Source organism: Eulemur rufifrons, chromosome 9, assembly GCF_041146395.1.
Source record: "Eulemur rufifrons isolate Redbay chromosome 9, OSU_ERuf_1, whole genome shotgun sequence".
NCBI lineage: Eukaryota > Metazoa > Chordata > Mammalia > Primates > Lemuridae > Eulemur > Eulemur rufifrons.
The window spans coordinates 33451638-33474027 of record NC_090991.1 but is presented as its reverse complement, the minus strand read 5'-3'; the positions used below and the strand labels follow the sequence as shown (position 1 = coordinate 33474027).

The 22390-nt window shown below is 53.6% G+C and overlaps 2 protein-coding genes across 3 annotated transcripts; one reads left to right on the top strand and one right to left on the bottom strand.

Moving 5' to 3' along the window:
* The first annotated feature begins 13073 nt into the window (after nucleotides 1-13073).
* On the top strand, nucleotides 13074-22385 carry SGCA (sarcoglycan alpha). 2 transcript variants are annotated; one of them, XM_069481222.1, is made up of 9 exons: nucleotides 13074-13147; nucleotides 13986-14105; nucleotides 14197-14351; nucleotides 14579-14651; nucleotides 14947-15145; nucleotides 15674-15836; nucleotides 16786-16994; nucleotides 17284-17310; nucleotides 22193-22385. In XM_069481222.1, the coding sequence occupies exons 1-9, from the start codon at nucleotides 13111-13113 to the stop codon at nucleotides 22371-22373; spliced, it is 1164 nt and encodes a 387-aa protein (XP_069337323.1). In that variant the 5' UTR covers nucleotides 13074-13110; the 3' UTR covers nucleotides 22374-22385. The 2 variants fall into 2 exon arrangements, with proteins under 2 accessions (XP_069337323.1, XP_069337324.1); XM_069481223.1 differs by lacking the exons at nucleotides 15674-15836; nucleotides 16786-16994.
* Nucleotides 17967-18888, bottom strand: LOC138391964 (putative histone H1.9). The gene is given in 3 exon segments (XM_069482146.1): nucleotides 17967-18437; nucleotides 18439-18521; nucleotides 18672-18888. Coding segments are annotated over 3 exon segments (771 nt in total).
* Nucleotides 22386-22390: the final 5 nt, after the last annotated feature.

Here is a 22390-nt window from a genome sequence, read left to right as displayed (position 1 = left end):
CGGCTGCCCTTCTCGCCGCCGCCGCTGGGGGACTGGCACCTCTGGGTCCTAAAGGGATCGGATTTCCGGGGCTGGAGCCTGAGAGCCCTCCTCTTCCCCTCCACCCCCACGTATCCCCTCCCCTGCCTGCCCCTCGCAGGCAGCCTTCCGCTGCCCCCGGACCTCGGCCAGTGCTTCTCAACCCTTCCATCCCAACCTCTGGCTGCAGCTTATCACAACCCACAGAACGGCACCCCACTAAATATTGGGGAGAGGCAACCCAGCCACGGTGGTCTCAGTGTAGCTCCTCTCCTCAGATGTGAAGGGGGGTTCTGTGGGGAGGGACAAAGGATCATTTCCTTCAAGGTCCTTAGAACTCCTCAGTAGGCTTCAAGGCCAGTAGCATCAACATCACTGGGCACTTGGTAAAAATACAGATTTCTGGGCCCTCCCCCACACCTTGTGAAGGAGAATCTCAGGTGGAACCCGGGAATCTGCATTTCACACTTTTCTATAGGGCAGCTTTTGCACCCTTGAAGGTGTGAAACCTTGGCCCAGTGTTGCTGACCTTGTGCTGGTGGAGGAGGGGGATGAAGGAAGGAGGTGGCCTCCATCACCCAAGTGGCAGGGGATCCCCAAAGCTGCCCTTTGCCCTTTGGAAGTCTGAAGAGGGTGTCTTGTGGCCGGCCTGCCTGCTCTGCACCCCATGCTGGAAGAGAGGGGGGTAGAATCCCAGTCTTCAAGCCCCTACCAGGGCACTCCTGCCTCTCAAACAGGAAGAAGAGGTTTAGGAGCAGGAATTCTAGAGGCCTGGGGCCAAAGTTTCCCCAGTGAGAGCTCTAACTTGGGTCTCTGATTTAAAGGATCCTGGCCACCGTGTGCAAGTGTGTGCGGGGAACATGACAGTGACCTACACATCACCTGTCTTGGCAACCCAGAAAGCTGCTTGGATGTCCCTCCACTCCACCTCCACTCCCACCCCAACCCACCCCGCCCCCAGTACACAACAAGGGGCCTGGGGCTGCCTGGCCCCTGGGTGTAAAGTCCATCCTCTGGACAGGTCCAAATGCACTGCTGCAGTCCACAGATCCCAGAAACTGATGAACAGAGTGGACTCTAGGACCCAGAGAACAACTCAGGCACAAAGCCTCCCCCCACTCCCAGCTGCTTCCTGCATCTCAGGCCTTTCTGCGGCCTCTGCCTCCTCCCCCGCCCTCTTCCTCTCCATCCTCTTCCTCCTTTTCCTAATCTCCCACTCAACCCCCCTGGGCTGGAAGGACTGGGGAAGGGAGTCTTCCTACCCCTCCACTGTAGGGGTGTGTGTGGGTTTTGTGGGATATTAACCCCGGTGCAAAAGAGCTCTGTACAGCGTGGGGGATGGGGTGTCGGGATGCCTCCTGGGAACCCTGAATATTGGGATGGGGAGGGGCCAGGAACCACAGGACTGGATCCTGAGACTGGTGCTAAGGGGGAGGGAAGATTTGGGTTCTGAGCTGGAGCCAAAAATAAACCAGACCTCAGGCTTTCCAGTGCCACCTGCATCTTCTTCTCTCAGCTGTCCAAGAAAGTCCCCCCTCCCCAATTTTGCATTTTGAGAGGGAGCAGAGTGAAGAAGCCATGCTCAAGCTCCCCTTCCTCCTGATCCTTCTTAGAAGGCCTGTTTCAAGAATAAACTTTGGGACTTGGGTTTCCAAACTCAAGCTTGGGGCTTGAAATCCTCCTCCCCACAGTCTCCCTGCCACCCCCCACACCACTACAGAAACTGAGAGAAGACAGAAATCCCACCCGGGTCTCTGGGGTTGGGAGTTTGGGCAGAGTGTCCTCAGAAGCTCTTGTATGGATTGGAGGAGGGCGCGGGCCCCTGGGTGTTCTGCCCAGAATCTCCCACACCCTTTGAGTGAGTCATCTTAACTGGTCCCAGCCAAGGGGTCTGTGCCCACGCTTCTGGCCAGGTGGGGAAGCCCCCAGCTTCTGAGGGTGGGAAGAGGAACCAGCTGTCAGGCCCAAAGACCCTGAGACCCCCAACATCTCCAGCAGCAGCTTGGAATGAACTAAAATAATCAGGATTCTCTCCAGTCTCCCTGTCCAGAGATTTGGAAATCTCAAATCCAGAGATTTGGAAACCCTTTAATGGCTTTGGGATGTGGAGCCAGCCTGGAGCTTGGGTGACTGAGGCTAATGAGTGGGATTATTATTTCATGGGCTCCTGGTGAGCGCAGCACCCCCAGCCAGAATTCCCGAAGAGGCTTTTATGGAGCGGTAAGTGCTTTACCATCACTCTTTCCCGGGTGTCAGGCATAAAGCCGGCTGGCCTGCGAGATGGGTAGGGAATAAGGTGTCCTTTCCTCCATCGCCTCCCTGCCTGCCTGGAGCAGTAATCCCACCTGATGGGAGGGAATCTGCTGTCCAAACTGAAGGCTTTAAACCTATTTTCCTTCAGCAGGCTGTAATTTTCACCCATTTCCTTGGGTTCAGCACCCCAGGATAATTTAACCACCCTTTCTCTTTCCGAGGAGAGCTTGATGGCCAAGTTGCCTGGTAGTCTTTGGATATAAGTTTCTTCCTTAACTTTGCCCTGGCATAGAGGGTAAAGTGGTTCCCAAGGTTGACCTTGGACCCAAGCTGCCAGGGTTCAAATCTTGACTCTACCACTTCCTAGCTGTGTGACCTTGGACAAGTCACTTATCCCCCTCTATGCTCTGAGAGGATACACTGAGGCCCAGAGAGAGGTGAGAGTGGCTGAAACACAGAAGATAGGGGGTGTGGGGAAGGAGATGCCTTTCCCAGCCTTGCTAAAAAGGCTGCAGGCTGTAGTAGGCGGAGATAATCGGCCCCATCTCTCCTCCCAGTTTTCCCATAGACCCCGTCTGATCAAGGCCCTCTGGGAAGATGCTCTGTGAGGACTGTTCTTCGAGGCTTGCTGGTTTTAAACACTAGGTGTAACTGCAGAGAGGTGACGGAGGCGTGGAGAGGCCTGATGTGTGATAAGTCCCAGGCCCTCAGCGCCCTGGGCTCAAGCCCGGGCTGGCTGCCAAGGCTGGCTTCTCTTTCCAGCCCTGGGGCCTTGAGACTCAGCCTCTAAAAGTGGTTTTTCCTTGGCCAGGGTCATCTAAGCAGAGGCTGGCCTAGACCCCACCCTCTGGCCCTTTTGTGGTGAGCCCGTGGTCCTGGCCCCAGTCACTCCCCTGCATCTGTCAACGTCTGCCAGGGACTGGAGCTGGTTCTAGAATGCAGGAAAGGCATGCCTGTATGTGTACAACTCAAATCCAGGATGTCAGTGTTGGAAAGGCCTTTAATGGCCCTTGGCTGACCCCTTCGCAGGGTGAATGAGGAAGGCTGAGAAGTAGTGTACCCAGTTTTAGAGGTGAAAGACCAGGCTAGGATTCACCAGGCCTGAATCGAGTCCTAGCTCCACCTGTTTGCTGGGTGACCTTGGGCTAGTCATTTCCCCTCCCTAAGCCTCAATTTCCTCAAAAAGCTCAACTTGAATCTCTGTCTCCTGAGCACGGGGGACACTAGGTGTACCCCGGGTGTCCTCCACTCCATGTGTGGAGCACAGCAGAACATGGGCTTTGAAGCCAGAGCCTCTTTGTTAGAATAACAGGGGACTTCAACAAATTCCTTCATCTGTAAGATGGAGATAATATACCAACCTCATAGAATTGTTGTGAGGATTAAATGAGCTCTCAGTGCATAAGGCTCAAAGGCGGCGCTCGGAGTGCAGGCTCTTACTGACCGCATGAGTACCCAAGCGTGTACGGGTGTGTGTTCATGCGTGCACCTGCGTGGGCAGGTGTGGCCGAGAATGAACATCAGTGTTTGCATCTCTGCATGGGATGTCTGCATGGGACTTTGAGTCTCTCGTTTCCTTTTAAGGTCCCCTGTGTAAAATTCTGAAACATAAGCAGCCCCTGCCTTCAGTTCCTCCCAAGCTTTTGGGATCATTCTTGTGGTGAAGGTGACCTCCCTTCTCTACCTCCCCAGAGTGTTTTCATTCCTGCCTGTTGGTGCCACAAGCCCACCATTGGCCCTGCAGGCAGAGAGGTCCCTTGGGATCCTCCCATAGCTGGGAGACTGCCTTGCTGCCTGTTCCCTCACTCTGTCCCCTTTCTTTCTCATTCTCCACACTTCACTTCAGTGGCACTTGGAAAGTTCAGATACATCTTGGAGACTGAGGAGGGAGGGGACACTGAGAAGAGTCAGGGTGTGTGTGCGTGTGGGGGTGTGTGTTCGGGGGTGGGGGAAGGGGTGGGACAGAGGAAAGATTTCTCCAAATCATCAGTTGCTTTAAAAGAAAGCCTATATTTAGCTGGGCTTAGAGGGGCTGTAAATATGTATTTTGCAATGCAGATAGCCATAGCCATGGGAGCTCCAGAGATATGCAGGGAGGTCAAAGAAAAAAAAACAATCAGAAGGATTAGGCAATATATTTTGTCGTCAGCAGATTCAAAGAATTCTTCCTACTGTCTGCTCCCACTACTAATAATACACATTTCTGTATTTTGATGGTTCCTATTTTTTTTCATCCGCTCTCTGGATCTTGTGCGGTGGGGGCCTGAGAAGGCTAATGGTTCTCAGAGTCTGCCAGCCTTTTCCTTGCCTGCCCTGGGTCAGGGGAAAGAGGACCCTGACATCTCCCATCCCCACTGCCCCTGCCCGGCTCTGCCAGGCTCGCATGAAGCCTGCACAGGTGCAGCCTCCATAACAGCAGCTCAGGTCTCCCACACTCAGCCCCTTGGACTCAGGTGGCCTTGGGGCTGACAGGTGAAAACCTTGCCCTTTCAGGGCAGTTCTACTTCTAAAGACAATTTTTATTATTTAGCCTTATTTTTTTACTTTTGAAAGTTTCTTTCTTTCTTTTTTTGGGGGGGGGCGGGGTCTCACTCTGTCACCCAGGCTGGAGTGCAGTGGCCTCATCATAGTTTACTGCACCCTTGAACTTCTGGGCTCAAGCAATCCTCTCACCTCCGCCTCCCAAAGTGCTAGGATTACAGGCATGAGCCACTGCACCCGGCCCATAAAAGTTTCTTTAAAAATAAGAGATGTGTAGAAGATCCTATAACAAACAGAATTTACAAATGCTAGCAATGTGTCATTTTTGCTTCGGGTTTTTTCATATAAAAGAAAGAGAATATTCGAGTTTGAGTTGAAACCTTTCCTTTTTATCCCCTCGTCCCGTTTTCCACCCTCCCTACACTCACAAACATGCATCCTTTCTGGCCCATAATTTATGCATTATTATTTTGCAGTTACAGCAAATTTATACATATAAGCTTCACCATTTTAACCATTTTTAAGTGTACAGGTCATTGGCATTATGTACATCCACATGGTTGTACAACCACCACCACTGTCTGTCTCCAGAACTTTCTTCCATCCTCCAAAGCTGAAACTCCATACCCATAAAACAATTACTCCTCATCCCCCTACCCCGATGCCCCTGGCACCACTGTGCTACTTGCTGTCTCTGTGAATTTGACTACTCTAGGTACCTCATATAAATGGAACCATACAGCATTTGTCCTTGTGTGTCTGATTTATTTCACTTCGTATAATGTCTTCAAGGTTGATACATGTTGTAGCATGTGGCAGAATTTCCTTCTTTTTTGGGTAGAGTCCATAATTGCACATTTTCCCTACACATTTAAGTATTCATAGAACAGCACACAGTAGTGCTGCTTTATGGAGTTCTGTATTTTTACAATTTATGGAACAGCCACCATACTATTATCTGTACCGTTTTGTGCCTTTTCCCACTCACCATACTTTCACAGTGGAGTCTTATTTGTCCATTTGGTTTGCTCATTTTGACTTCTGTTTATTATTTTATCATGTGACGAAGCCGTGATTTATTTATCAGTTCCTCTACTGATGGGCATTTAGGTTGTTTCAGTGTTTCACTATTATAAGGAGGGCTGCAATAAACACCCTTGCACTTTTCTCAGAACCCATCTTCAGAGAGTATAGTTAGAAGCAGAAAGCTGGGATTGTAGGACAGGTACACTTTCAACTTCACTTGTACTGCCAGACTGCTCTCTGCAGCAGCTGAGCCAATTTATCCTCTCACCACCGGCATTTATTTGTACAAGATGTCCTGTGTGACCATCTCCTTGCCAACATTTGCTCTTGGTAGACTTATTTTTGCCAATCTGATGGGTGTGAACTGGTATCTCATTTGAAGCTACATTCCCTGCCTATGAGGTCGAGCGTCTTATTGTGCTCATTGTCCTCTAGGCAAATCACTTATGTCCATATCCTTTGCTAGCCTATTGTAGCTTTTGGTGCAAGTCACAGCAGAAAGCCCAGCTAGAAGGGCGTTAGGCAAAAAGGAAATTTTATTATCTAACATCACAAGAAGTCCTAGGGCTGGTTAATTCAGAGGCTAAACTGTAACATCAAGGACCAGGTTCTTTTTGTCTTTCTGCAATACCCTCCTTGTTGTGTTGGCTTGTCCTAGATTAGCCCCCTCATGGTCCCAAGATGGTTGCCTGATTTCCAGGTGTCTCATGTAGACAACGATGTCCAAGGCAGAAGAAAGTGGATGCTTTCTTATTAAAGTAGCTTTTCCATGGGCCTCACAGGAGATCTCTCTTCCCATCTTGGTGACCAGAGTTGCGTATATGCCTAAACCAGTCACTGACCAGAGAAACAAAATCATCGTGTTATATTTAGACTAATCACAGTTCACCTGATGAGGCTGGGGAAGGCCCAGCTTCCCCCAAAGCCCAAACCGTCGAATCAGATAGGGGTTCTATCATGGCGGAAGAAAGGAAAGGATGCTATTTGGAATGGCACTCAAAAGGTCTGTCTTTTCCTTATTGATTTCTAGAAGATCCTTCTATATTCTGAATATTAACCCTTTACCTGTTGTATGTACTGCCAACATTGACACCCACACTGTTGCTCGTCTTTTAACTTTGTTTGTAATGTCATTTTCATAGCAGAAGGCTTTTTTTTTTGAGGGTAATGTGATAAAATCGGTCAATCTTTTGCAAGTGTGTCTCTTGTCTAAGAAATGCTCTCCTACCCTTAGATCTCCTATGTTTGCTCCTAATTATTTTAAAGTTTTGTTTTTCACTTTTAGTTCTTTCATCCATCTGGAATTCATATTTATGGATGCTGTGAAGATTTTTCATAGGAAAAGCCAATTGTCACAACACTTTTTATTGAATAGTCTTTTCTCTCTCACTGAGTTGCAGTGCCACCACCATTATAAATCAAATTCCCACATATGCCTGGATCTGTTTCTGGGCACTCTATTCTATTGATCCCTTTGTCTAGCCAGGCACCAATACCACATTGTTTTAATTACTATCGCTTTCAAAAAAGTCTTGGCATCTGTTAGGGGCAGGTCCTTCTCCTTATTCATTTTCAGAATTGTCTGGCCTTTTCTTGGGCCTTTGCTCTTCCCTTTACAATCAGTTTGCCTAGGTCTGTGAAAAATCCTGTTGGGATGTTTATTGGACATGCATTGGATCGACAGATTGATGTGGAGAGAATCATCTTCATGATATCGAGGCTTCGCACCCCTAAACTGAATACTTCTCTACATCTCTCCATGTATTCCTTTTATAGCCTGTAATGTTTTCCTTCATAAAATATCTTGAAATGTCTTTTATAAGTTTTTTCTGGATTCTGTAAATTTTATTTTTTTGTGAATGATTGCTTTTTAAAAAGATACTATGATTTCTAATAAATTATTGCTAGTATATAGCAACATGGTCGAATTTTGTATTTTATTTGTGTTTGGATGTTGATCCTTGTCCAGAAACCTTGCTGAGCTCACTTAATAACTCTAACAATATGCCTGGAGAATCTCTTAGGTTTTCTTTTCTTTTCTTTTTTTTTATAATTTAAAGAGGTTTATTCTGAGCCAAGTTTAAGGACCATGGCCTGGAGCTACGCCCAAGAGGCCTTGAGCAAGTGGTCTCAGGGTTTTCTATTTAAGTAATCATACCATCTACAAACGATGTCAGTGATTTTGTCTCTTACTTTCCTAATCCTTCTATCTGTGAATGGTGGCTTCAAAATCTGACCTCTAAATCCAGCTCTCAGGCCATGCCAGTGGGCTGGCCCTCGGCAGCTATTACCCTGCACTGTTAGTTATAAATAAATAAAAGACCCCTTACTTTCTCCAGAGCTTTACAGTTTACAAAGCACTTCCACTTCCATTATCTCATTGATCCTTCTTACGCTCACTTTACATACAGGGAGTGTCCGGGTAGAAATGGCTCTGGGCTCGGTGTCCAGAGATCCAGCTGTGCAGAGCACTGTGCTGTGGCATCTAGGACAGTCCCCTTGTCCTCCCCCCCCCCCGTTCTGTTTCTGCAGTAAGCCAAAAAGCTTGGCCAGGAATGGTCTCTGGCATTCTGGACCTCATGTTTGATGGCTTTGCTTGGTTTGAGGCTCAAGGAATCACTTTGAGGGCTGAAAGTCACCAATATAAAAGGTGAGTATCTGCGTGCGGTGGCTCACACCAGTAGTCCCAACTACTGGGGAGGCTTAGGTGGGAGGATGCTCGAGCGTAGGTGGTCAAGACCAGCCTGGGCAATATAGCTCGAACCCCGTCTCTAAAAAAAAGGCAGGGGGATATTCTGGAGATACATTTAGGTGTTTAAGCTGGTACCCCAAAGTGTCTGGGGGGTTCAGGGGGATATGGAAATGTCCCTGGAAGTCAGAGGGTTGATATAGATGATGGGGTGGAGTGGAAAAGAGATCGTTATGTCTAGCCCCCTGCCTCCATGCGGGTTCTCCTCCTTCCGTAGGGAAGAACATCTTCTGGATCGGAAAGGGAAGGGCGAGACGCAGCCCCGTGGCCTTGGGCCCCTACTGCGGCAGTCAACACGTACTAATGACGCCAGTTCCCAACCCGGGGAGGGCCGCTCCGCTGCCATCCCGCCCCCACCCCCCGCTCCGCCCGAACATTGCGCAGGCGCAGGGCCGGGCTGCAGCCGGCGAACGCGCCCTCTCGTGGCGGACTGACCAGTCGCACCCTTTGTTGTCAGGCTGGGGGCGGGGAAGGGGATGCGGGAGAAAGACGTAGGTGGAGTCTGGGAGGCAGATGCGGAATCAGATCACAACGACGACAGTCCTTTTCCTTTGTCCCTCACGACAACGTATGGATGCAGATAAAGAACATACGGCCCTCAGGCATCAAGAGACTTAGGGAGACAGGTTCCTAGAGACTGAAGTGGAATGAGACAGAATTGACGGAATTCACTCATTCATTCATTCAGCAAATATTCACCGGAATGGGGAGAGACAGGGACAAAGTACCAGAGGGTTAAATTTAGGCACTGATGGGCAGAGATGGCAAAGAAGCGAGGAGAGAGAACCAGCTCGCTCAGGGCAGGCTGGGTGGCAGGATAAGGCAGCTGCAATGGCAGCTCCGCCTGAGATAAGGCCGGGAGGGGCGGGGAGACCTGACCCCCAGTTCCCCCAGACAGACCTCCAGCTGGGGCAATTTGAGCACCAGGAGGTACACTTGTTGTAAAGGATTGAAGCCATCAAATATATTTAAACCACAAATTCATCATTATACTACTAGTGGGGAAAAAAACCTGAATTGGTTACAGTCTGGAGGATGCCAGGGAATCAGCTTATTTTGAAACTGACAAATATAGAAAAAGAATCAAGCATTTATCTCATCTTTCCTATGTGAACTATACCACTCAGTAACCAAATAGTGAGGAGCAGTTTCTCTGTCTAGAATTATTCTAGCTAATAAAGGAAGGAATGATTGAATTTTGAATATCACCGTTTTGGAGGAAAAAAAAAAAAAGCTAAGACCCCAGAAATACACGATGTGTCTCCAGATGGAAGAACACCACCACCACCTATGAAGTGGTCTCGCCAAAGACAGTCGAACCTAAACCTGATCAGGCTTCCAGATCCAACTACAATTTACAGGCAATAACAAGGTACAGGAAATACAGAGGTCGGAGGAACCTGTTAAAGAGCATCCTAGACATGCAATCAGCAAAATCCAGACTATGGAAAACTACAGAAGAAATGATCTGGTTCCTTCAGAGAGAGAGAGAGAAGTGAGAGAGACGGATGGGGAAACCTATAGATTTGAAGAGATTTAAAAGAGACCTATCAATTAGCTGCAATGTGTGTACCTTATTTGGATCCTTATTTAAACAAATACATTGTTAAAAAATGACATTTATGAGAAATTGGAAATCTGAACACTGAAACTTAGATATTAAGGAGTTATTGATGATGCTCATATGTGATTATGTTAAAAAAAGAGTCATTTTTTAAAGATACACACTGAAATACTGACAGATAAAATTAAATGAGAGGGAAAATTGGGGGGATATAGATGAAACTAGATTGGCCTTGAGTTGATAACTGTTGAATCTGGGTGATGAATACATGGGGACTCATTATATTATCCCATATACTTTTTTTTTTTTTTTTTTGAGACACAGTCTCGCTCTGTTGCCCAGGCTACAGTGCCGTGGTGTCAGCCTAGCTTGCAGCAACCTCAAACTCCTGGGCTGAAGTGATCCTCCTGCCTCAGCCTCCTGAGGGGCTGGGACTACAAGGCATGCACCACCATGCCTGCTCGGCTAATTTTTTTTTTTTTTTTTTCAGTTGCTCGGCTAATTTTCTTTTCTATTTTTAGTAGAGATAGGGTCTCACTCTTGTTCAGGCTGATCTGGAACTCCTGACCTCAAGCAATCCTCCAGCCTCAGCCTCCCAGAGTGGTAGGATTACAGGCATGAGCCACTGTGCCTGGCTTATTCATATACTTCTAAAATTTTTTTCAAAGTAAGAAGTTTAAAGACCTATGATACCCCCTTCCAGGTCCCAAGGCATAGAAGATGCTGCGTGTTACAGCAGCAGGTTGCAGTAAAGACAGCTTGGAGTAGGGAATGTCCTCCTGTGGGCTAGGGGCCTAAGAAGGCTTTTTGGGGACTTCCAGCTGGCTCCTGGGACAGTCCCTGGCTCCCCTGAATTGGGAAGGATCAGAGGAGGAGGTGGCTGCAGCTTTTCCATTAAGGAAGGCTGGTCTCCATGTGCCTGATGACTCTGGGTACAGGCATTGTTACCTTAAGACAGCTGAGGGTGTGAGTGGGTGGCTCCAAAAATAGCAGGGGAGGCAGAAAGGGGGAGGGAGGGAAGTCACACGGAGAAGCTCAGGGGTGAGGCCTGGGCAGCTGCCCCGGCTCTGGCTCCTCTGCCTGCTCCCCTAGAGCCCTCTGACGCACCCCCTGCTCTGGAACCTTTCTTCCCCCCTCCCTCCCTCCATCTCTGAGACTGCAGAGACATGCCAAGGTGATTCTGGGACAAATACCACCTTGTCTGAGAACCTGCGTGGACGCTGACTCTAGGATTTGGTGGCTCTCCAGGGATGGGTGGGACAGTCAGGTGGGGAGAGAGCGAAGAAAGGACAAGGACTAAGTAACCTTGCCACCAGTTACCCTAGTCTGTAGGCCAACAACAATACCACTCCGTGGTGCTGTGTGGCTGGGTCTCACACAGGGGCTGGGGGGTCACCCAGGGGCCGGGTCTCACACAGGGGCTGGGGGGTCACCCAGCTTGGCCTAGGAGAAGGAGGGCAGGAGAAAGGCTTCAGAGAGAAGAGGGATGTCTGTGTAGGGTCTGGAAGGGTGACTGGAAGTTTGCTGCTTAGATGAAGGCAGGACGGGAACCCCAGGCAGAGGGAACAGCTGGGCAGAGGCTGGAGGCTGGACCTTGCCCTCAGGCTGGACCCAAGGCAGGTCCCAGCCATCCTTGCCTGGGGCGTTTGGTTGTGGGGGCGAGGGGGCAGCACCCTTGGTCTCCAGGCCCTTGAGGAATGCTCGCACGGGCACCAAGGATGTGGGAACCCTGGCAACCGTGCTCCCTGGGCAGAGCACCCCTCTGCCTGCCCTGAGTGGGAGACCCTGGGAGAGGAGGGCACCCCACCCCGTTCACACTTGCACCAAGATCCTTGGCAGACTCAGGAAGGAAGGGGAAGTGGTGCCCACGAGTACGTTGACGGTTGGTGCTGATTGCGTGGGCACCGGGCTAAGCACTTCACGTGCATTCAGCTGCTCAGCAACGTGGCCCTGAGGGGGCTACTCACCCTGTGCCTCGATGTTACCCTCTGTAAAATGGGGACAATAATGATACCTGCTCATGGAACTGCTGTGAAATTCCTCATGCTGACCAAAGACCAAGCACTATTCTTGCCAGTGTGTAGCTGTGGCCAAGGTGACAAGTGTGCCCGCCTCCAGGCCCGTGTGCTTAGCCCCGACTCCATGGGCCAGAGAGGGCACCTCATCCGCTCACCTTTCTCTACCCAGCTGCTCCTGTCCAGGGCGGTCTCTCTTCCCAGACCTACATGCTGAGGGTGCTTGGTCTGGGGGTGAGGGCTGAGTGAACTGCACGCTCATTTGCTGTGAAGGAAGCTGTCATCCAGCCGCTACACCTGCTAGTCACCAGGCCCTGTGCCAGGTGACTAGTAGGCGTAGGGACATGAAGATAATAAGATCCCAGTCTCCAAGGAGCTGGGAGCACCGATACCACTTCACGGTGCTGTGTGGCTGGGTCTCACACAGGGGCTGGGGGGTCACCCAGGGGCCGGGTCTCACGCAGGGGCTGGGGGGTCACCCAGCTTGGCCTAGGAGAAGGAGGGCAGGAGAAAGGCTTCAGAGAGAATAGGGATGTCTGTGCAGGGTCTGGAAGGGTGACTGGAAGTTTGCTGCTTAGATGAAGGCGGGACGGGAACCCCAGGCAGAGGGAACAGCTGGGCAGAGGCTGGAGACTTCAGAGGGCCTGTCACACCAGGGAGGGGCAGAGCAAGGCTGGCGGGAGCCTGAGGTGGGTGTAGGGGTGGGGGGCGGGCAGAGGTGGGGTTCCAGACAGGAGGGTGGGTACAGGAAGAGTTGGAAAGGACGTGAGCTGAAGGGGAATGCACGACTGAGGTAGCCAGGTTGGGGGTTTAGAAAACGTACCGTGGCAGCCGGAGGGGATGACCGGAGGACATTGTGTGTGAAGAGGGTGTCCTCCCCAGATTCAGTGCTGCTCGGGCGGGCATGGGGCCCAGCTGCTCAGGGACTCCTCCTCTCCCTCCCTCCCGCCCTCCTCCCTGCCCCTGTCTCTGTCACTCACAGGCAGGGCCAGGCCGGCCCAGCCATGGCAGCCACGCTAACCTGGATCCCTCTCCTTGTGGGCAAGTTGGGGCCTTCCTCATGGGGGAGGTCCAGGATGAGGGAGGGGATTTGCAGTGGTGAGACGGAAGCAAGGAGGGTCCTCAGAGGAGGGTTCTGGGGTGGGTGAGGCAGGGGCCGGCAGGGGGTCCAGGCTGGGAGCGGGGCTCTGGGATGTGGGATGGGAGGTGTGGGGCTGGGAGCTCCGAGGGCTGGAGGTCCTAGGGCCCGGTGGGCCTGCCAGCCCAGGCCCAGAGGGTTGTGGGCCCTTTAATGGGCTGGCAGCCGCTGCTTCTGCCTGGGCCCAGGCTAAATTTGGCCCTGAGAGGGAGGGTGGGGCTGGCGGGCAGGTCCTCTGGTTCTCTTGGGGCTTAGGGTCCCCTTGGCTCAGCTCCTATTGGCCCTTGGGGCTGGCCCTGCTCCTCCTGGATGTTAGGGGAGGTAGAAGGGTGTTTCTGGGTCCCAGAATGGCTACCCCCTCCTCTGTAGGCTCCTGCCCATCCACCTCTCCTCCAGCCTCTCGGACACTCAGCGTGGGGTTCTTTTCCAAGTGTCCTTCACACACATGCAGACCAACATCAGTCCCTGCCCACTGTGGCCCTTACTTGAGCCTAAATTGAGGCGTGGGAAGGTTTTCGTGGGGGCGGCTGCCCCACAGATCCAAGCCAAAGGGAAGTCTGGGTCTTGTCACCGATGGCAATGTCCAGCGCGGCCAGGCCTGCCCCCCCACTGCGTGCTCCCGGCCATTCCAGGGAGCCAGCAAAGGAGCCTCCTTCTCCGAGTCCCAGAGGGGCACCAAGGACTTGGAGGAGAAGGCACTGAGGCTGGTCTGTGTGTTTGGGACTTGTGGGGTCCCCACAGGTCTCCTGGCAGGACTGGGGGGCACCAAGGCCCAGCAGACCACCCTACACCCCCTTGTGGGCCGAGTCTTTGTGCACACCTTGGATCACTCGACCTTTCTGCGCCTTCCCGAGGACGTCGGTGAGAGGGGCCTGACGGGCACCGGGAGGGCTGGGCTGTGCCTTTCGGGGCTCCTGTTGTGACTCGGATCCCCTCTCCTCTCTTCTGCCAGCTGTCCCCCCTACCGTCCGCATCACCTACCATGCCCACCTGCAGGGACACCCAGACCTGCCCCGGTGGCTGCGCTACACCCAGCGCACCCCCCGCCACCCTGGCTTCCTCTACGGCACTGCTACCCCAGAAGATCGCGGGCGCCAGGTCATTGAGGTGCCATCAGGGACCCTCAAAAGCTCACGGGGGTGGGGCGGAGGGAATCAGCTGTGGCCTCTTAGGAGCAGCCCTGCTGGCTGGGATTGAGTGTTCCTTCGTGGTCATTTGCATATCATTTACATGCCTCTCATGTGGCGTGGCATCTCAGTCCTCACCTACCAGGCTCCAGCTATGCCAGGTTTCTCTCCCCATCCCACCTCTTAGCTCTCCTTCCCATGCCCCAGGTCACAGCCTACAATCGGGACAGCTTCGACACCACTCAGCAGACGCTGGTGCTGGTGATTGGGGACCCAGAAGGTACTTCCTGCCCTGCCCCACCCCTTCCCCCGTAACACCAGTCTTGAGGGATCTGGACTGGGCTTCCAGGCCCCGGAGCTGGGGACAGCCTGTGGGGCCTTGGGCAAGTCAGTGAGGCTGTGGGTGTTGGGGAAGGGTTGTTGGGGCTGGCAGGTGATGTACCGGGCCTTGGAGGGCAGGAAGGGGTATGGTGGTGTGGGGGGTGTGGGGAGGAGCTTGGGCGAGGCTTGGGAAGGATCTAGGGGGCAGAGCTGGGGGCTGGGTGATGCCTGAGGTGCCCACCTGGCCTTCCCAGGTCCCCTGCTGCCGTACCAAGCTGAGTTCCTGGTTCGCAGCCATGATGTGGAGGAGGTGCTGCCCTCGACGCCTGCCAGCCGCTTCCTCACAGCCCTGGGGGGGCTCTGGGAGCCAGGGGAGCTCCAGCTGCTCAACATCACTTCTGCCTTGGACCGGGGGGGCCGTGTCCCACTTCCCATTGAGGGCCGCAAGGAAGGGTAGGTGTGCAACCCAGGAGGGCTTCCTGAAAAAGCTTGCTTTTTGTCTGGGCGGTGGGCGTAGAGCAGGGTCTCCCTAATTTCCATGTGGGGCTTTACCATGACCACCTCCACCTCCCGGCTTCACACTTCTGTCCACCCCCCTCCAGCCGCACCCCCATCTCCTTCCTGTCCTTGCTGAGCCCAAGCCCTGGTAACCCGGAACTGGCTACTTCCTGGTGCCCTGTGAGGACATAGAAGATCCGTCCATCAAAGAACATTCTTTGGGGGCTGAGGCCCCCCCAGAGCACAGAAGAGTGGGGTGCTCTGTGCACTCTCACCGTAACCCCAGATCTTAGGGGCCCTGCGACCTCTCCTGCCAGGCCCCAGCTGTACCACATTTCTTGCCTAAACCCCCTCCCAGGCCTCCTCCCCTCTCCCATCTCCAGGTCACAGCCTGCAATCAGGGCGGCTTCAACACAACTGGCAGAGGGATGCTTGGTGTCCCCTGCCCCAGCTCTGCTGACAGTGGCTTCTCTCTGGGCCCAGGGTGTACATCAAGGTGGGCTCTGCCTCGCCCTTCTCTACCTGCCTGAAGATGGTGGCATCCCCCGACAGCCATGCCCGCTGCGCCCAGGGCCAGCCTCCACTTCTGTCCTGCTATGACACCTTGGCACCCTACTTCCGCGTTGACTGGTGCAATGTGTCCCTGGTGAGGAGAGACCCTGGTTCCGGGGGTGGGGGGGGAATAGTTCCCATCACAGTCCCCCCTCCCTCCACACTGCTTCCCACTCCAGTCTCTAATTTGTCTAGTCCCCGCTTCTCTGATGATCTGTCTAGGCCTCAATCAGTCGGTGGTCTTGGTCTTGGCCTTTCTCACACAGCCTGAAGTTCTACCTTCTCCCACAAGAGGGCGACAGAGTCTGCACTCCACCCGTGGGGTCTCAAGCTCCCGGCGTCCCACATCTGCCCAGCCCAACATCTAAAACAATCAGTCACATCCTCTGGGCCGGTTCCCAAACCCTTTCCCCACCAAGGGCCTCTGCGTGACAGCTCTGTCTGCTTCCTTCTAAGGTGCCTCCTAGCAAACTCGCCCGCAGCCAGGAGCTGATAGCCCTCATATTATAACTCAGGGATGCTCACTGCGGCTCTGGGATACTGAGCTGAGGCACCCGGGGTCCCACTGCTAGTGTCCTCTGTTCCTGTGAATTACTGACAGAGCAGGAACTTACTCGGGGTTGACAGCCAGGGCCGGGTAATTGACAACATTCTTAAGCACCTGCTAGGCACTGTCCAATCAACATGTTTTATCCTCACAATCACTCCAGCAGGCAGATGCCACTATTACCTACTTTACAGGTGAGGAAACTGAGGCACTTAGAAGTAATTCATCCCAGCTAAGCGCTTGTCTGAATCGGGATTCGAGCCCAGGAAGTCAGACCCCAGGGCTGTGCGCTAACCACTGTGCTGCCCTGCCTCTCCGGGACTTTGTCTCTCCAGCCCCCTAGTCCAGTGCTTGTCCAGCTAGGTCACACGAGATGAGCGAAAGCAGGAGGAGCCCTGTGGTTGAATGAGGTGATAGGTAGGATGTCCCTGGAACCCCTGCCCTGTCCCCTGGGGGCCTCTGTGTCCAGCCAGCCACCCCTGGGCTCTCTGTGCAGGTGGATAAGTCGGTGCCAGAGCCTGCAGATGAGGCCCCAACCCCAGGCGACGGGATCCTGGAGCATGACCCATTCTTCTGCCCACCCACCGAGGCCCCGGCCCGTGACTTCCTGGTGGACGCTCTGGTCACCCTCCTGGTGCCCCTGCTGGTGGCCCTGCTGCTCACCTTGCTGCTGGCCTACATCATGTGCTGCCGGCGCGAGGGACGGTGCGTGCGTGGACAGAGGGCGGGAAGGCACCTTCTGATGCTCACACCCATGGGACACCCTATGGCACCTGTGCTGCATGGGGACCCAGGCCCCTCAGGCAGTGGGGTTCCCAGGCAGAAAGGAGTGTGGGGCCCCTTTCTAGGCAGCTCGGGGCTGGGGACCCACCTGGCCTGGCACCAGGAGGAGGTTGTGGGTAATCACACACAAACCACCGCACACGCTTGAGTCCCGGGGGTACCCTGGGCAAAGCCCAGAGCTGGGCTAACCTTCTCCCTCGCTCTTCCACAGGCTGAAGAGAGACCTGGCCACCTCCGAGTGAGTAGGGGAGCTGGGGGCTGGGTGGGGGTCCGCCCAGACGGCCAAACTGGGCCCTCCAACCTCCACGGGCAGCACAGACAAAGCAGATTACTCTGGGAAGATGAGCCAGCCTTGACCTCTGAGCCCTAGCCCTAGCCTGGTTGGTTGCTGGGCCTGACCTATCCTGACCTTGCTTTCTTATTTGCTGATTCCCATAGAAGAGTCTTTTGTATCACAGGAGAAGGGTACCTGATGCCACCCTGTGGGAAGGAGAAGCAACTTAAGAGGCTCCCAGCATGTGTGCGCGCACACACACACACACACACACACACGCACACGCACCCCATTATGAGTCAGACACCCGGGGTCCAGGCCAGCACACAATTGCTCCATCATCCTTTCTGGCCTCAGATCCTCCCCCTGCAGGAGGACGCGGTTGGACTAGCTGTGTCCGTGGATGCTTCCAGCACTGCCAGCCCTTCCCAAATCCGTCTCTCTTATTTTGCCGCAGGAGTCCCCTACCCCTCCTCTGCACCCCCAGTCCCCTTCCTCTGCTACTCCCCTGATCCCCAGATTCCAGGAGGCAGGTGTGAAATAAGTCAGGCTCCTTTTATTCCCACTGCACTGAGCCTGTGGCGGGCCTGGCGCCCCTGACCACTTGCTGGCCTGCCCCGTTAATTGCAGCGGCCTTTGGCCACTCGGCAAGCCCTCTTGAAAAGCCGTTTGTGCCCCTGTTTGGAGCCCAATGGCGACCCGCGCCGTCCAGAGCGGCGCTGCCCAGACCGGCGCTGCCCAGACCGGCGCTGCCCAGACCTCCGCTGCTGCCGCCGCCTTCTGTTGACCTTGAGCTTGGACTTGGAGGCCCGATTCTTGCCCATGCAGAAGGAGCCCGAGGCCCCCTTGCCAGTCACCTGCTTTAGCATGCCCGTGTCCACCAGCCCCTTGAGCACGCGCTTGAAGTAACAGGTGTTGCGTGCTACGTTGTAGCCCATGGTGGCAACAGCCTTCTTCAGGGTGACCAGGGACACACGTTTGCGTGCTCCCTTGTCTGCCACGGTCTTCAGGATTATCTTGGATATGGTGGGCTTCCGGTGGGATTTGGAACCGGTTCGGCGCCCAGCCTCACTCTTGCTAGAGACCCCTGACACGCTGGCCTGCCGGCCTCCACCCGCAGCAGTGTTTGAGGCCAGGGGCGCAGATGTAGGCGGCTGCGAAGTGTCTTTCTGCATCTCTCCCTGTGGTAGGTGAAGGGAGTTGGGTGCAAGGACCTCCAGGATGGCGGCTGGAAATGCTCTGCGCTGCTCCTCAGCGTGTGTGGGGGGAGATGCGACCCTGATCTGGTTCCCTCGGAGGTTTCCTCGTAGAGCTCCGGCCCACGCCTTCCCCTGGGTGGCCAGAGGGAGGACCGAGGATGATCACCCACGGTTGGCCTCAGCAGACTTGTGCTGCGGGTACAGGGGGTGGCAAGGTTATCTCTGTGGTGACCTCAGGGGGACATTGTGAGGCCACCAGAATCCTGTCGGGGTCACAGTGGCCCCTTTGTTTCCTCCTGGGAGGGGTGGACAGGAGATGCCAGATGGTGTGGGCATCTGACATGCCAGGTGTCCTGGGAGGGGGAGCTGTGGCTGTGTGGGCCAGATGGGTGGGTGCTCCTGGTGTGTGCGTGTGCGTATGTGCATGTGCTCGAGCCAATCTCGGGGTGTTCTGGGCCCCCAGTGTTAAACCCACCATTTTGACCCCACCGTTTCGACCCATCATTGGGTTTTGGGTTGAGGAAGGCAAACATTTTATTTTATTTTATTTATTTTTTTTTTTTTTGAGATAGAGTCTCACTCTGTTGCCCAGGCTAGAGTGAGTGCCGTGGCGTCAGCCTAGCTCACAGCAACCTCAAACTCCTGAGCTCAAGCGATCCTCCTGTCTCAGCCTCCCGAGTAGCTGGGACTACAGGCATGCACCACCATGCCCGGCTAATTTTTTCTATATATATTTTTAGCTGTCCATATAATTTCTTTCTATTTTTAGTAGAGATGGGGTCTCGCTCTTGCTCAGGCTGGTCTCGAACTCCTGAGCTCAAATGATCCGCCCACCTCGGCCTCCCAGAGTGCTAGGATTACAGGCGTGAGCCACCGCGCCCGGCCGGAAGGCAAACATTTTAGACATCAGAATTACAGCAACATTTATGGAATTTGGTGGGGAATACATTTTCCAGAGTGAACAGAGATGTAATTCCTTGATCTATGTTAAATCAATTTCATTACTTGAGCAACTTTCTACACAAAGCATTTAAAAGGCTCTGCATTTATTTTCTATTTTCATGTTTATTTTATAGAATTTTTCCCCATTGGGATCTGAGATTTTTCATGTAAATTTCACAAGTTGATTCCTTATTTTGCGGGGGCCACTGCCCAAATTTAATCCATCGTACCTACCGCTACGGAGGTTATTCTCTTGTGACTGATATTTCTGCCAGGTTCTGCTTTCCTGGGTCAATTTTGTAGCTCAGATGTTATCAGGAAAATCTGCTTCCTCCATCAATTTGAAATCAATAACCAATTTACCATGTGCAATGTTTGCCTTAGTTGGTTTGGATTTCGTGTTGATTTATTTCTACAAAACCCCATTTTTTCCGCTTGTTCCACGTCTGCCATTTTTTCAAATTTATCCGCAAGGGTGATTCTGCCGCCTGTTTTTCACCCAGATCAGATTTTACTGGTCACAGAATCCTCCAGGCCCCGACGACCCTCTCCCGTGGGTCTGTGCGCCAGAGGCGGTGCTTGCCGGGTGCCGGTGGCGCGCTGGGTGTGGGTGAGCCCAGGCCACGCGTGTGCACGTGCGTGTGCGGGAAGGCGGCCTGTTCGTGCGTCTGCCTGAGTGCTGATGTGGAAGGACTGCGGGGAAGGGACCGCGGGGTCTGGCTTTGGCTCTTGCTCTAGGGAAACAGCCCGTGAACGTTTTTCCACCTGTGTGTTGCCAGAGTAATGAGACCCAGATGTGGGGCTGGGGGTGAGCAGAGGGCGCACTGCCTGGGGCCCTTCCCCGCTGGGGCATCACCTGCCCGGCTGTCTCCGTCTCCGCGTCCACACACCGGTGTCCCGCTTTCCCCTCAGTCTCCCCTTGCCTGGGAACGGAAAATGGTGTTTTGGGCAACCCAGCTTGCCAAATTCCAGACTCAAGAGCTCATCTTGACCCGCCCCCGGCCCCAGACAATGACTCCACGTCTTCCCACTGGCCAGACAGGACTTGGTCCCACCCGCCCCAAGGAGTGCGGCCTATTCAGCGTGAAGCTGGGAAGTCTTTTCTGTGATCTAACCGGCCAGTCTCTAAGTGGAGTCCGTGTCCGCTGACTGAGACCTGGACACAGGTGGGGACCACGTCCCTACCCCATCTAATCAGTAACAGAGTGGCAAGTGGGGTCGTTTCAGCCCTGCCTGGGGCCCCAGCCCCTCTAAGAAAACCCAATTTGATTGTTTATCGTGAAAAGTCTCAGCTCTGTCTGACCTGGCAGCCAGGTAGTCTGGGAGAATGTCACCAGGCTGGGCCAACTCATATGGGTGGGTTCGTGGACAAGGGGCTTGGAAACACCCTTCCACTGGAGGCCAAGTTCACCAGTAGGCTCGCTATAGTAAAATAACACTGAAGATGAAAATAGCAACTGAAGGTTCCCAGGGATAATACCTACCACTTGCTATAAGCTTGACCAGGAGACGTTCTAAGTGCTTTTCCTATACTAACTCATCCAATTCACACAACTGCATTATAGTTGGGGAAACCGAGGCTCAGAGAGGTTAAGTAATTTGCCCAAGGTCACACAGCCAGGAAGCAGGGAAATCCAGATTCAAACTCAAAGCAAGTCTTTATGTTTAACTACTGTGCTACCCTGCCTGTCGGAATGAACTAAAGCTTGCCCCTGGACAGCAGAGAGTAAGTCCCCGGAAACGTCCAAAGACAGTGAGGCTGAGCCTTTTGAGGAGGAACTGGATCTAATGCTCAGAAAGGACTCTCTGTGGGTGGGGCCACTTAGTGCTGCTGGGACTTCCAGCCCCTTGGAAAATCTCAGGGTGGAGCTCAGTGCCCGGCGTCTAGGAGCCCTGGTCTGAAACAAGCCCAGGGAGACAAGGCTCTGTGTTGGGAACTGTCGGTGCTAGGGGTGGGCTGGGGTGGGGCCAGGAGGGGGTCAGGATATAAAGAGAGTGGAGGACACGCCTGAGAAGCCAAAGGATGAGATGCTCATGGCCTGGCAGGATATGGGGAGGGCGTTCCTGGAAGGGGAGACAGCTCGGGCAAACTGAGGAGGTGAGAAAGGGTAAAGGGGAAAGCAAGCTGACCCAGGGACATAGGGGCAGGAGCGGGGGTGGGGTGGGGAGAAGGGTTAGATGCTCTGTGGTTGGAGAAAGTATCGAGGGAGGAAGCTGAGTGCTAGAAGGGACGGAGAGGGTCACCGGAATATAAAAACAGAATACTGTATTAAGCCCAGCAAATGCTGGATTCTGGAAAAATATATCCACTGTGGATATCTATTCGTGTCTTGGTATCACATGAGCACTTACCGTTGCTGGGCACAGTTCTAAACCTCGAGGCACATTTTCTCATTTCATCTTCACAGCAATCCTAGGAGGTAGGTGTTATTATCCCCATTTTACAGTTGAGGAAACTGAGGCACAGAGTGGTTAAGCCACTTGCCAAGGACACACAGCTTTGAATCCAGGCTGTCTGCACCCAGAGCCCGTGTCTCAATCACTGGGCACAGAGCAGGCACCATAGAACTTCCTGTTTGTTCCCTGCGCTCTCGTCACGTGTTTGACTGGTGGGGAGGACAGCAGGGTGGCTCCTAAGCAGTGCCAGGCTGGACCCTGGGGCGACTGACTCCTAGAGCTGATGGCCCCCGACCCTGTGCCTCCAGCATCCAGATGGTTCACCACTGCGCCATCCACGGGAACGCAGAGGAGCTGCGGCAGATGGCGGGCAACCGAGACGTGCCCCGGCCACTCTCCACCCTGCCCATGTTCAACGTGCGCACAGGCGAGAGGCTGCCCCCGCGCGTGGACAGCGCCCAGGTGCCCCTCATCCTGGACCAGCACTGAGGGCCCGGCCAGGTGGG

Coding starts and splice junctions, on each gene's coding strand:
- SGCA (XM_069481222.1), top strand. CDS start 13,111: ATGGCAGCCACGCTAACCTGGATCCCTCTCCTTGTGG. Junction 16,995..17,283: donor TGCTGCCGGCGCGAGGGACG/GTGCGTGCGTGG, acceptor GCTCTTCCACAG/GCTGAAGAGAGACCTGGCCA. Junction 17,311..22,192: donor AGAGACCTGGCCACCTCCGA/GTGAGTAGGGGA, acceptor CTGTGCCTCCAG/CATCCAGATGGTTCACCACT.